This window comes from Antedon bifida, chromosome 3, assembly GCF_963402885.1.
Source record: "Antedon bifida chromosome 3, ecAntBifi1.1, whole genome shotgun sequence".
Lineage (NCBI taxonomy): Eukaryota > Metazoa > Echinodermata > Crinoidea > Comatulida > Antedonidae > Antedon > Antedon bifida.
The window spans coordinates 926,291-940,927 of NC_136228.1; the positions used below are offsets into that span (position 1 = coordinate 926,291).

At 31.8% G+C, this 14,637-nt stretch overlaps 2 protein-coding genes across 3 annotated transcripts; both read right to left on the reverse strand.

The window, feature by feature from the left end:
- Nucleotides 1-264: 264 nt before the first annotated feature.
- LOC144837726 (uncharacterized) lies at nucleotides 265-5,165 on the reverse strand. The gene is made up of 4 exons (XM_078692960.1): nucleotides 4,950-5,165; nucleotides 4,181-4,341; nucleotides 3,329-3,450; nucleotides 265-2,509 (listed from the first exon to the last, which is right to left on the reverse strand). The coding sequence occupies exons 1-4, from the start codon at nucleotides 5,145-5,147 to the stop codon at nucleotides 1,788-1,790; spliced, it is 1,203 nt and encodes a 400-aa protein (XP_078549086.1). The 5' UTR covers nucleotides 5,148-5,165; the 3' UTR covers nucleotides 265-1,787.
- Nucleotides 5,166-11,122: 5,957 nt separating this feature from the next.
- Nucleotides 11,123-14,597, reverse strand: LOC144838641 (uncharacterized). Of its 2 annotated transcripts, XM_078694071.1 has the most exons (3): nucleotides 14,448-14,597; nucleotides 11,738-14,057; nucleotides 11,123-11,677 (listed from the first exon to the last, which is right to left on the reverse strand). In XM_078694071.1, the coding sequence occupies exons 1-2, from the start codon at nucleotides 14,524-14,526 to the stop codon at nucleotides 12,448-12,450; spliced, it is 1,689 nt and encodes a 562-aa protein (XP_078550197.1). In that variant the 5' UTR covers nucleotides 14,527-14,597; the 3' UTR covers nucleotides 11,123-11,677; nucleotides 11,738-12,447. The 2 variants fall into 2 exon arrangements, with proteins under 2 accessions (XP_078550197.1, XP_078550196.1); XM_078694070.1 differs by lacking the exon at nucleotides 14,448-14,597 and having other exon boundaries at nucleotides 11,738-14,393.
- Between the last annotated feature and the right edge of the window lie 40 nt (nucleotides 14,598-14,637).

Genomic DNA, 14,637 nt, shown 5'->3' on the forward strand with positions numbered 1-14,637 from the left:
AAAATGGCAACATTTCGCCCTTTTATTTTTTGACATAACTAGTTACTATGGCTCTATAAGATGATAACACAATATATGTGCATATATGGCAATATTATCTCATAATTATTGAATTTAAAAAAGTGGATATTTTTTGACATAACTAGTTACTATGGCTCTATAAGATGATGATAACACAATATATGCGCATATATGGTAATATTATCTCATAATTATTAAATTTTAAAAATCGATTTTGTGTGGGGCAAAACAGTTATAAAATAAGAATAAATTAAAATGTATTTATATAAAATTAATGCTTTTAATTTCCTTTAAAAAGATAACATTGGTTATATGATACAAGAAAATATTTTAATCAGTAGTTACTTCTAAAAATACAGTTTACAAAGAACCGGGTCCAGGATGTACAATAGGACGGGAGCTCTATCAATAAGGAGAGGGAAGGAGAATAACACCCTGCCTTCTTTCTATAATGTATAAGGCCTAGTCTACACTATCAAACTTGTTTGAAAAAAGTGTGATGTTCCCAAATATGCTAGTGATACGACGTCCATACAGTATATAAGCGCACATCACATTTCATTTGTCACAAGTTTGATAGTGCACATATTTTGTTATCAAAATGAACTGGAAGAAAGAAATGTGTGCACACCTAGCAATACGAACATAAATCTCCCTTCCTCCTACCCCAGATCCGCCCTTGTTATACAATCAATTACTTGGTCACACAATTATAATATTCTTTTAGTGGACGACTAAAAGTTTACCATGTTTTATAGTAGGGCACGGTATTGAATGAATTGACTATCGATGTGGTTTTCTTTTGATTTAGGAATTTGTAATTAACATTACACAAATGTGTATTTATTATTATATAAAATATTTCATTCACTTTCTTATGAATGTATTATTCAATATATACAAGAGGAGACTAGACTTACAGGCGTCTCTAATTTAAAGTTTGATTTAAATGTGGAATTCAATTTTTAAAATGTCTTATTTAACTGTTTTTGCAGTTGTGGAAAAATCTGTATTTTATTAAAATACTGTACTGTAATATACACATTTTGTAAACTGTAAAATAAAGTATGAAATAATAATAATTTCTTTTAAGAATTTTAAAAAGCAATTTTGTCAACATTATTACAAAAATAAATAATAGTTTTCAAGGAGGAGTATTTACGGAATTGTAAGTACAACATTAAATACAAGGCTGTTCTAATGTAAAATATAGAATTCATTAAAACAAGTTAAAGATTACCTAAACCAATTACAGTTAAGTATAAATAAAAGTATAGTAAAAATGAGATTAAATAGTAAAAAGTATACGGACGGTACATTGTGCAAAGGACAATAAACATTTTCAAGGGCATAGGCTGGGTTGGCCATGGGAGGTGCACATTTTAGGAGCTGGACGCAAAGTTTTAGAGAATCAAAATATCACAAGCAAGCGTTACGGAACTGGACGTAGAGTTAAATGAATTGTTTGACAGGAATGTAGTTCTTGGTTGTTTTTTGTAACTGTTAAAAGCAGAAGGGTTGGTATTGTTTGGCTTGGTAGAGGCAGAAGACTTATACCTCAGCTGGTGGGTCCCATGTGCACCCTCCCAGCCTACTGTAGGCCTTTAGAAAGGTGATCAGCTTAAATGTATAGAGATAGGGATCAGCTCAGCCAAAAAATATGGGGTTTTCCCGTATTTATAGATTGTGAAACCTCCCTAATACCCGATGAACACATTGTAAGAAAACATAAATAGAAAGAACCAATGGATTAGTCAAACTAGTGTTTAGCATACATCAGACAACAATGGTGTGAAGAGTATAAGCTTGTTGCCTTCAGGGTCCATCATTTGCCAGTGGTCCTCGGAAAGTTTCTGGGCCTCAGGAATGCAACTGCTCACGTTACGTACATGAAAATAAAGTACCACATTTGGGTTTGAAACTGGGCTAACTCCGGGGTAAGCAGCTAGCGTAAACTCAGATCGTTCAGAAAGTGTGTACGTGGAGTAGCGAATTTCCTCGTGGTTAAGTTCTCGTTTGTATGGCTTAACCATCGTAACTTTCGAATAGAAATCTTCCATCTTTGTAAACTTTTTGACGTCTTTCACAAAGAGTGATATTCGTACTCCAGAAATTGGCATTGCAGTTTTAACACCAAATATAGGAAAATCTCTTGCTGTGTTAATAAAATACTTGGTATCATATTCAACTGCGTTACGCACTTTATCGGTCAGAAGAAACTGGTCCCAAGGTCTTGCTGATAATGCCTCTATGGTTTTAAGAGCTAAAGACTGTGTCTGACCAGTAAAGAGCATACTAACTGCAACCGGTGGACATGAAGTTTGTTGGTGTACTGTTTTAGGAGATTCGGTCTCACAAACCGAAAGGTGAGTGAAGGCACCGGAGAAGTTGGTAACGATGGATGTAATTTCTTGCTGAACTTTGCTGCCCTCTTCAGCATCTGCTTGCACTTCAATAAAACATTTTGGTGGGTTGGTTAAAATAGCAGCTGAAAACGAATCAATAAAAATATTTTGGTTAGGTACATTTGTTGTTTGTATTTCTCTCACAGTATAAACTAGAAAGTTGCAGATTCTAATAATTTTATTAATATTGATTGATTATAGGTGTATTATTTCAGTTATCTGCAAGTTTACTTTAGCCTATGCATGAATCAACAAAATATTTTCGACTTAAAGTCCTGTTTTTGATATGAACAAAATAACAGTTTGTGAATAAACTGGTCAAATTGATTCCTTTGGTGTTGTGGAATAAACCTACAGTAATCAGTACAAATAAATATAATAACATTAAATATATTATTAGCATGTAACATGTTATATCATTAGACACCATCAGGCGTAGATTAGTATGACCCATCAGGAGAGCACCTTCAGTGGGAGATCATTTTAAATATTTGGAAACTCCTGGAATACAGTAATAATTGGAGACTTGGAAGATAATAATAATATTAGTTCATTCTTATATAGCGCATAAGCAAGCTCTCAATGCGCTGCACATTATTACCCAGGTCATTTTTTTGGATCAAGCACGTATGGAAACATACTCCCATTATGCAGCTAGTAATCAGCGCAAAGTTGTGTCTTGATCTAAACGGGTACCCATTTATACACCTGGGTGGAGAGAGGCAAACGTAAGTAAAGTATCTTGCCTAAGGATACAAGTAATGCGGCGAGAGTTGGATTCGAACCTCGATCTCACGATCAGTAGTCGAACGTCCAACACACTGCGCCACACGCCCTGAGTGATTGATTGAAATGATCATGTTTGTGAAATCAATGATACAATATCCTAAAATTTATCTTACGTTCAATTTTTACAATCCTAAATCCATGACAGTTATCCAACTTGCTTTCCATAAACAAGTTACCTAGCAAATCATAATCCTCAGACTGCGGAAAATATAGTAAGATGTGGTGAATATTCCATCTAAAAGATAGATAAATGTTAAGGATAATTAATATGCAAACAAAGGCTGTGGATAACGAATATGCAAATTCTAATGAAGAATAATATACATAAAATGTATAAAGGACATTGCGTATGTGTGTAAATGTATGTAAATGAAAAAATGTTGAAAAACTGTAATATAAACTATATATGCAAATGTTAAATGCTACAGTATAAATAATTAATATACAGGTACTACATTGAAAACAATAACATGCCAATTAATTTAATGCAAATATTAAATGCTATAAATACTGTAATGAATGTTTAAATTAAGTTTGATGCTATTAATTATTATGAAAATGATAAAATTCTATTCATTAATAATTAATATGCAAATGTTGAAATGCTACAGTATGAATATCAAAATATGCAAATTTACTGTACAGCAAAAACTTCAATAATATTGTACACAGTGTTGAGTTTAGATTTAAAAGAACAAAATACCAGAACATAAAATTCCACTATAAAGGGTCTTTCACGCCTGATCGAACGTCAATATTTCATTTTCATGATGCTCCATGCAGCTACGTGCCAATCGATATGCGCATAGCCGCGTGAAAACAAAACATTGACTTTCGATTTGATTTGCCAGAGCCGGACACGTCTCGGAAAGTCTTGACTGGGGAAATCCATCCTTGACTGGGGAATCTTTATTGTGTACGGATGAACAAGAGTAAAAAATTGTACAGAGCTCTCTTGCTGTTACCTCATTAATTTGCATCTTTTGTTCTTTAACTGGTCTTCTATATAGCGCGACACTGATGTTGCCAAGTTCTCATCAAGAGGAAGTTGCTCAACAGTTAAAAATGCAAGTGCTCCGATTCCTTCACTGATAGGAGATACATGCTTCCCCCAGTTCTTATGTAGCTGTTGGAAGAAAATGTTAAATTTGTTAAAAATATTGTATTTCATATTATTATAATAATTATTTTTCGCAACTATAAATATGTTTCCCAGGACCAAGCTGCGGCCAAGCCACCCAGCTGTACCAGTAACCAACATTTGACGCATCACCTTGGTTGGGGGTGAGGTAAAAACATTTTGTGAATATATATATAATAATGGATCCTCCTAGGCCTAATTTAATTTTGCAGGGAAAACAAAATGTGCTGATCTACCGGCTAATGTTAAGCAAAAACTTCTGCAATGGATTTCAGTCAGCTCTTCGAGTAGGCCAATGCAAATGGTGTAAGAACCGTGTAAAAAAAAGGATTTATTTTTTGATATGTTGTTTGATTTTCTTTCATTCAACCATAAAAAAAGTACAGTACTTTCTTAAAACTTTGCCCAGTACAGTGCCTAGCCCAAATAATAAATTACTGCTTTGCTAAATTGGAAATTGAAATACATTCAAACGAAAATGTAGGCCGGGTGCCGAGCACTAAACCACCACAACGACCTGGTTGTGTACCGGGCATTGTTGCCTGGATAGCCTATAAAGAAATTTGCATCATCACGACGAACGATGAACTTACCAGCCTATATTTAGCAGGGCGTTCACTAAGCTTCTGGTAGCCGCTATTATCAACTGCTACCGGTGAAAATATACGATTTAAAAAATACTTTTTTGGAATGTCTACATTACGCTTTAATAAAATAGTAGCTCGTGAAATATCTGGCTCATCTTCGGTCAGAAAATAACCATCACAATCATCAACAAGCAAGGAAGCCATTTTTATTGGAAATGATCTCTCCCCCCTCTCTGACCAAAACCGGAAGTAATGACAGAGCCATATATAGAGAGAGTTACGTCATTGCGTTCACGGATTTTAGAAAGTCACGTGGTGTGCACGCCGGCCATGTTTGTGTCCAACTATGCCTATGTAGCGTATGGAGTCGAGTCATTTGCTTTAAAAATGTATAACATTCACAAGGCTTTAAATATCGAATTTAATATCAAAACAATCAATTTGTTTAAAGGCTTTTGTTAAGATAATAACGAAATCATAAAGTAACTGCGAACATGATTTTAAACAAGAAAATGTAAAAACAATGCATTACTATAGAGAATCGCTGTACAAACTAAACGCGCACGCGTAGAGCGTGCATGGAGCGCACAACCATAGCCGTTCCGAAATTGCTATTTTTGTTGTTTAAAATCATGTTCGCAGTAACTTTATAATTTTTTTATTATTTTAACAAAAACCTTTAAACAAATTGATTGTTTTGATATTAAATTCGATAATTAAAGCCTTTTGAACGTTATACATTTTCAAAATAAAAGACTCAACTCCATACGCTACATAGGAATAGTTGGACACAAACATGGCTTCTAATCCATTCGAAGTCGTAACTCTCTCAATATATGGCTCTGAGTAATGACAGAGCCATATATATAAAGAGTTACGACAATGAAAATTAGAAGCCATTTTTGTGTCAAAGAATTCGCACGCTGAGGGCGCGCGCGTCTCTTTTGTATCAGAGCCATATATATAAAGAGTTACGACATTGAAAATTAGAAGCCATTTTTGTGTCAAAGAATTTGCACGCTGAGGGCGCGCGCGTATCTTTTGTATAGCGTTTTCCTATAGTTCATGCATTATTTTTAGATTTTTTTGTCTATGAAATAACGCTTATATTCCGTTTTTATTTTAGTAATTAATTTTATTAATGGTATTAATTTGGTAACATATATATATTGTGTCTATAATAACAAAAGAATAAATGCTAGGGCCTACATGCAAGTCAGGCTACATCAAAGCATGAACCAATACAAAAAACACACAAATTCACCCCTCTTTTTATACAGTATATGGCTCTCTGTGTGTTTTTGACACAAACTTTCAGAGACTCGTTCATCATTTCATTTGTAATAATTTGCCTTTATTATTATTTTTAATATTGTTCATACCCTATTCAATATATTAACAAATATATCCACGACACTTTATTATTTTATTTAGTCATCAAAGCATGCATTATGAATTGAAAATATTACATAATTGTTATTAATAGGACGTAGTTATGGGATGTTTCATTCCAAAATCAATCAATCGAACTTTATAATGTACTAGCGCACGCGCGCGCAATATTCTTTGCCGCAAGTACTTCTGTACGCTGTGCACATCGATATTTCACCGTAAAATGTGCAATTACATTTTTTTTTAATATAAGAAAAAGTTTAAAGTATTTTCTTGCTCCTATACTTTACATGCATTAACGGAGACAAGTTTGACACAAATTGATCTGCATATCACGTGACTATAATCCAATGTCGTAACTCTTTATATATATGGCTCTGTTTTGTATAGCGTTTTCCTATAGTTCATGCATTATTTTTAGATTTTTTTGTCTATGAAATAACGCTTATATTCCGTTTTTATTTTAGTAATTAATTTTATTAATGCTATTAATTTGGTAACGTATATATATTGTGTCTATAATAACAAAAGAATAAATGCTAAGGCCTACATGCAAGTCAGGATACATCAAAGCATGAACCAATACAAAAAACACACAAATTCACCCCTCTTTTTATACAGTATATGGCTCTCTGTGTGTTTTTGACACAAACTTTCAGAGACTCGTTCATCATTTCATTTGTAATAATTTGCCTTTATTATTTTAATATTGTTCATACCCTATTCAATATTATTAACAAATATATCCACGACACTTTATTATTTTATTTAGTCATCAAAGCATGCATTATGAATTGAAAATATTACATAATTGTTATTAATAGGACGTAGTTATAGGATGTTTCGTTCCAAATTCAATCGAACTTTATAATGTACTAGCGCACGCGCGCGCAATATTCTTTGCCGCAAGTACTTCTGTACGCTGTGCACATCGATATTTCACCGTAAAATGTGCAATTACATTTTTTTAAATATAAGAAAAAATTTAAAGTATTTTCTTGCTCCTATACTTTACATGCAATAACGGAGAAAAGTTTGACACAAATTGATCTGCATATCACGTGACTATAATCCAATGTCGTAACTCTTTATATATATGGCTCTGAGTAATGACAGTATAAAGCGCCACCAACCGGCAGCAGCGCGATACACCAAACATACAGTATTACCGAAATCTTCTAATAGTAACCCACACTCTAATACTAATAGTAACCCCCACTTTTAATAGTAACCCACTATTATTACACCTTATAAAGGCAATCTATATTAATAGATCACTACTCTAGTAACCCATTATTAGAGTAACAAATATGATGCAGACGTATTTTGAAAATAAGGAGATAACTTTGCATGTTGATCTCGGGAGTGGGGGTTGCTATGAGTTGCTGACCGGAAAAGTTGGAGGTTGGTTACTATTTTCAGGTTCCTATTTTAAGATTAGTAATAGTAACCAACTACTCTAATAGTAACCCCCTTTTAATAGTAACCCACCCTATAAAACAATCAAACAATAATAACCCAGGGTTACAATTAGAAGATTTACGAATTCATTCAAATGCTCTTGCCGCGGCCCTCTATAAAAAGTTACGAATTATTTTATCAAAATCGGACGACAGAAAATTTGTAATTTCGTATTTGAATTATATTGTTCCAGAAAACTACATGAACCTGCACATAACACGTATTGTTAAAAGACCGTCAATGATGAAGAAGACGGTAACTGAGGCTAGTCTAGCCTAACGATGAATAGAGACGGTAAAACGACGATGAATTAATAAAACGATGATAAAGAAGATCATGGTAAAATGCTAAAAGATGAAGATGGTAAAACGATGATGAAGGTGGTGAAATGATAAAAGGTGAAGAAGGTAAAACGATGATAAAGAAGATGGTAAAACGAAGATGATAAAGATGGTAAAACGATGAAGAAGAAGATGGTAAAACGAAGATGATGAAGATGGTAAAACAATAATGATGAAGATGGTAACAGTAACACGATGATGATGAAGATGTTAAAACGATGATGATGAAGATGTTAAAACGATGATGATGAATGATAAAACGATGATGAAGATGGTAACACGATGAAGATGAATAACAGTCAATGATGATGAAGATGGTAAAACGATGAAGATGAATATGGTAAAACAATAATGATGAAGATGTTAAAACGATGATAATAAAGATGTTAACACGATGATAATAAAGATGTTAAAACGATGATAATAAAGATGTTAAAACGATGATAATAAAGATGTTAAAACGATGATAATAAAGATGTTAAAACGATGATAATGAAGATGTTAAAACGATGATAATAAAGATGTTAAAACGATGATAATAAAGATGTTAAAACGATGATAATAAAGATGTTAAAACGATGATAATGAAGATATTAAAACGATGATAATAAAGATGTTAAAACGATGATAATAAAGATGTTAAAACGATGATAATAAAGATGTTGAAACGATGATAATGAAGATGTTAAAAGGATGAAGATGGTAAAACGATGATAATAAAGATGTTAAAACGATGATAATAAAGATTTTAAAACGATGATAATAAAGATGTTAAAACGATGATAATAAAGATGTTAAAACGATGATAATAAAGATGTTAAAACGATGATAATAAAGATGTTAAAACGATGATAATAAAGATATTAAAACGATGATAATAAAGATGTTAAAACGATGATAATAAAGATGTTAAAACGATGATAATAAAGATGTTAAAACGATGATAATGAAGATGTTAAAACGATGATAATAAAGATGTTAAAACGATGATAATGAAGATGTTAAAACGATGATAATAAAGATGTTAAAACGATGATAATGAAGATGTTAAAACGATGATAATGAAGATGTTAAAACGATGATAATAAAGATGTTAAAACGATGATAATGAAGATGTTAAAACGATGATAATGAAGATGTTAAAACGATGATAATAAAGATATTAAAACGATGATAATAAAGATGTTAAAACGATGATAATGAAGATGTTAAAACGATGATAATAAAGATGTTAAAACGATGATAATGAAGATGTTAAAACGATGTAATAAAGATGTTAAAACGATGATGATAATGAAGATGTTAAAACGATGATAATGAAGATGTTAAAACGATGTAATAAAAATGTTAAAACGATGATAATGAAGATGTTAAAATGATGATAATGAAGATGTTAAAACGATGATAATAAAGATGTTAAAACGATGATAATGAAGATATTATAACGATGATAATGAAGATGTTAAAACGATGATAATAAAGATGTTAAAACGATGAAGATGGTAAAACGATGATAATAAAGATGTTAAAATGATGATAATAAAGATAGATAATAATATAAACTAATCAATTTCGTAAAGGAACATGTCAAAATGATTCAACTGCAGTTACTTCAGTAATTACAATTTCTTTACTCTTTTAAACAGGTTTATCCAATATTTATACTTGTTTGGCTAATCATAAACACTGTTTATATCATTGACTGTTTCAAACCTTTACATTGAAACAAACTAAAATCATACATTACTGCAGTAATAAATATGGTTACTGCAGTAACTGCAATATAATCATTTTAACACGATCACAAACAGTTATTTATAAGTACATTTCAACATATATAAAACAACAATACCATTTGAAAAAGAAAATTACAAGAAAGAAAATGATACATTCTAATATTTATAATATTATTTCAAATTTATTCTTTTCTTCAACATTATCTTACAAAAGTAGATTAAAGTGTACATTTTAATCAATGTGTGTCTGGTTTTGTAACACGACACGTACATCGATCTAATTTACAACATACATGTAACAAGTATTTATTTATGCAAACCTTTAAACTCAAAAACCTTAAAATCATGTAATCTCCAGTTAGATATCAACATACTGGAGAGTATAAACATATACCATTACCACACTGAACTACAAAAACCAGACACCAGAAAAATAACAATCAAGTAGAATATATATACAGTAGAACACTATTTAAGGGACGCTTTTGAGACCAAACCAATAACTCTTTTTAAATAGGAGAGTTTCTTCCGAATAGTTAAGCCACAGTTTTCATGTTTTAGCCTTGTTCATACAATGAAATGTGTCCTTTAAGTATGACTTAAATGGGGTTGTACAACTTTCTATAATTTAGCCAGTGTCCATTAATAAAGATTTTACTGTATATGAAGACACAATACTGTACAAGACATTATCTTATACTACAAAAAACAATGATACAGGCTACAGTACTTAACATATTATATACAAATACTTAAATAACAATACATGCAGGACTGATTCCTTTGTATCCTGTATTTCTGCCCCGTGAATGAACCACAAGGGCAACGGTTTTCAACGTATCAATCAGCTATGCAGACTACTCCGAGAAATTATACTCTGGTAAGGTAATGCAAAGTGATATTTCTGCTCCGTTCCACAAACGAGAGCAACGATTTTCAACGTATCTATAATCTTTCTGCCCTGCTTCAATAGGAGCAAGGGCAACGATTTTCAACGTATCTATAATATTTCTGCCCTGCTTCAATAGGAGCAAGGGCAACGATTTTCAACGTATCTATAATATTTCTGCCCTGCTTCAATAGGAGCAAGGGCAACGATTTTCAACGTATCTATAATATTTCTGCTCTGCTTCAATGGGAGCAAGGGCAACGATTTCCAACGTATCTAGTCTATATTTTATGTATAGGCCCTAATATATAATATTTCTGCCCTGCTTCAGGGCAACGAATTTCAACGTATCGTAATAAACAACAACCTAATTTCAGCTAGTCAGCTGTAGAATTCTCTGAATTAGTTCATTCTTTTGTTTTCGTACTTTACTCAACAATACGGAAAGAAATGATGGTAATACATGGAGATAGTTCCACTAGAGGGTGCCGTAGCCGATGGTCATATTGATATGTAGGGATGTTCCAATAAAGAATACTTGTTTTCATATTGTCCCCCACTTCGTAGGGAAAGAACTAATGTCGGTTATCTAGGTAAGCAGGCACAAAATAGACACAAATATCATGTTTTAAATCCATAGTACATATCACATAAATCATGCAAATTTGAAAATGTAGTTGTGCTGATAGAGATGTACAGAATGACTCCTCATTCTCAATCTAATTTTAAGGCCTTCTACCCGGCATAATTCTCATCTAATGCACATTCTGATTATTTACTATTAGCATCATTAACTCATAAATAACTCCATTTCTCCTCTCTACAAAGACAAGACACAACCACTACTCCCATACTATCCTTCAAGAATGTTATTTATTCACTAAGCAAAAAACATATGACTTATTTATGATGAATCTGAGGCCAATACCACCATGGATTACAAACCTAAAAAAATGTGAACAAGTTTTGCAGTACTATATTTTTTTAAAATGTGATGTCTACTTAAGCTGTACGACTTAAAATTAGTTCCTCAATATAGGTAAAGTAGTAAATTGATATTAACATTTTTGAATTTACTCTTGTATTACAGACTTGTCTTGCTATAGAAAAAAAAGTAATCAAAGAATATCAATTATTTGTGATTGGTGAAAAACAACAATGGTTATATGTCAACTCTGTTTAAATTACAGTTTTTTAGGTAAATACATTTTTTTTGATCCAATTTTTGGTCAAAGTGGATAACTATTAAGTGACATTAAAATGGCATATTCACCAAAATATTTTTTTTCGGAGACAATAGATCTTTAAACTTCTTAACAATTTGTCTTTTTCAGTATGATATTATAAAAAGCAATATGATTTATAATTCTAAAAGAATTGTAGGCCAAATAACAAATTGAAAATATACATAAACAAAATAAATAGTAAAAATACTTGAAAAATACATTATTAGAGCCACTTTAGATTTGTTTGCAATTCATAGAGCTGAATTGTATTGGTCATCAGAGATGTCAGTGTTTTCTAGATCTGTGTTGTATAATCTGATTTTTGATTTCTAGAGTTGTCTAGATCTGAGTTTTCATTTCCCAAGTAGTCTAAATCCAAGTTTTCATTACCTAAGTTGTCTAGATCTGAGTTTTCATTTCCTAAGTTGTCTAAATCCAAGTTTTCATTTACTAAGTTGTCTAAATCCATGTGTTCATTTCCCAAGTTAAATGGGCCTTTTCGTACGATGCTGTCTGAGTTGGCCTTAAGTTGTCTAGATCTGAGACTAGATTAGAAAACATGTTATGACTACTACTGATCCATTTCAATTTAGCAACTGATGTTTCATCTTTGATATCTGAAAGGTCATTGCCCATCAGATTCAGCATTTCTTTTTTCAATACTGTTCCATTTCCTTCACATTCATTCAATACAGACATTATCATACCACCTGAAAGATTGCAATTTTCCAAACTGAGATGTTCCAGAAATGGAGATAATTGTATTAAACCAGCTAAAGTGGATTCTACAAGGTTAAGTCCACTTAAATCTAAATCACCCCATGTCAACGTACTATCATTAACCTTACAGGTATCCACAAGTTCTTGTAGGTTATTAGCTGACAAGCTATAATCATGCCATTTAAAAGTTTCATAATTCATACAAATCACCAACCTAAAAAGTGAAAGGCCATCAATATCTGAAAGATCGTTACCATTTAGATCAAGCATGCCAGGTTTCAATACCACTTTATTCTGATTACATTCATTCAATAAATCTTTTATAATACTACCCGAAAGATTGCAATGTCTAATGTTAAAACATTCTAGGTTTGGAGAGAGTGTCAATAAAAAAGCTAATTTTGATCCTTCAATTGAACCTAGGTTGATCCCATTTAAACTCAACCTTGTCCAATTCAATATTCTACCATCTTCATAACAGGCATCTATGAAACCTTCTAGATTATCAACTGACATGCTATAATAATCAAACCATTCAAAAGTGTCATCATCAATATCAATTAGATTCACCAACCTAAATAGTGTACTACCACCAATATCTGAAAGATTGTTTTCCATTAGATCAAGCATGCCAGGTTTCAATGCCACATTGTTTTTCTCACATTCATTCAACATATTGTTCATAATACTACCTGAGAGATGGCAATTACTCATATCAAGATGTATTAGTTTTGGAGAGAATCTTAATAAATAAGCAAATGTTGATCCATCAATTGAAGATAGGTTAAGCCCACTTAAGTCCAATCTTTCCCATGTTAATATCCTACCATGTTCATTACAGGCATCTATAAGACCTTTTAGGTTATCAACAGACAGGCTATAATAATTCCAATTGAAAATGAAACAATTCATGCAATTTAAGTCCACCAACCGAAAAAGTGAAATACCATCAATATCTGAAAGATTATTTTCCTTCAGCACAAGCATGCCTGGTTTCAATACCACATTGTTTTTATAACATTCATTCAAAAAATCTTTTATAATACTACCTGAGAGATGGCAATTACTCATATCAAGATGTTTTAGTTCTGGAGAACATTTTAATAAAATAGCTAAATGTGATCCTTTAATTGAAGATAAGTTAATTAAACTTAAATTTAACTTTTTCCATGTTAATGTTCTGCCATGTTCATCACATTCATCTACAAGACTTTTCAGGTTATCAACCGATAGGATGTAATACCACCATTCAAAAGTGTAATAATTGTTATAAGTTTGATTCACCAACTTAAATAGTGTAACACCATCAATTTCCGAAAGATTATTTCCTCTTAGATCAAACATGTCAGGTTTCAATATCACATTGTTTTTATCACATTCATTCAATAAATCAATTATAATGCTACCTGAGAGATGGCAATATCTCAAACCAAGATGTTTTAAATATGGAGAGAACTTTAATAAAGAAGCTAAATGCAATCCTTTAATTGAAGCTAAGTTAATCCCACTTAAATTCAATCTTTCCCATGTTAATATCCTACCATGTTCATAACAGGCATCTATAAGACTTTTCAGGTTATCAACAGACAGGCTATAATCCTTCCACTTAAAAATATAGTAATCCATAAAAATGCAAACGTACTTGTAATAAAAGTTATTATAAATCAGATTCATACACCTAAACAGTGTATTACCATCAATATCTGAAAGATTGTTTCCCTTAAGATTAATCATGCCAGGTTTCAATACCACATTGTTTTTATCACATTCATTCAATAAATCTTTTATAATACTACCTGAGAGATGGCAATTACTCATATTAAGAGTTTTAAGTTTTGGAGAGAATTTTAATAAACAAGCCAATTTTGATCCTTCAATAGAAGCTAGGTTAATCCCACTTAAATTCACCTTTATCCAATTAAATATACT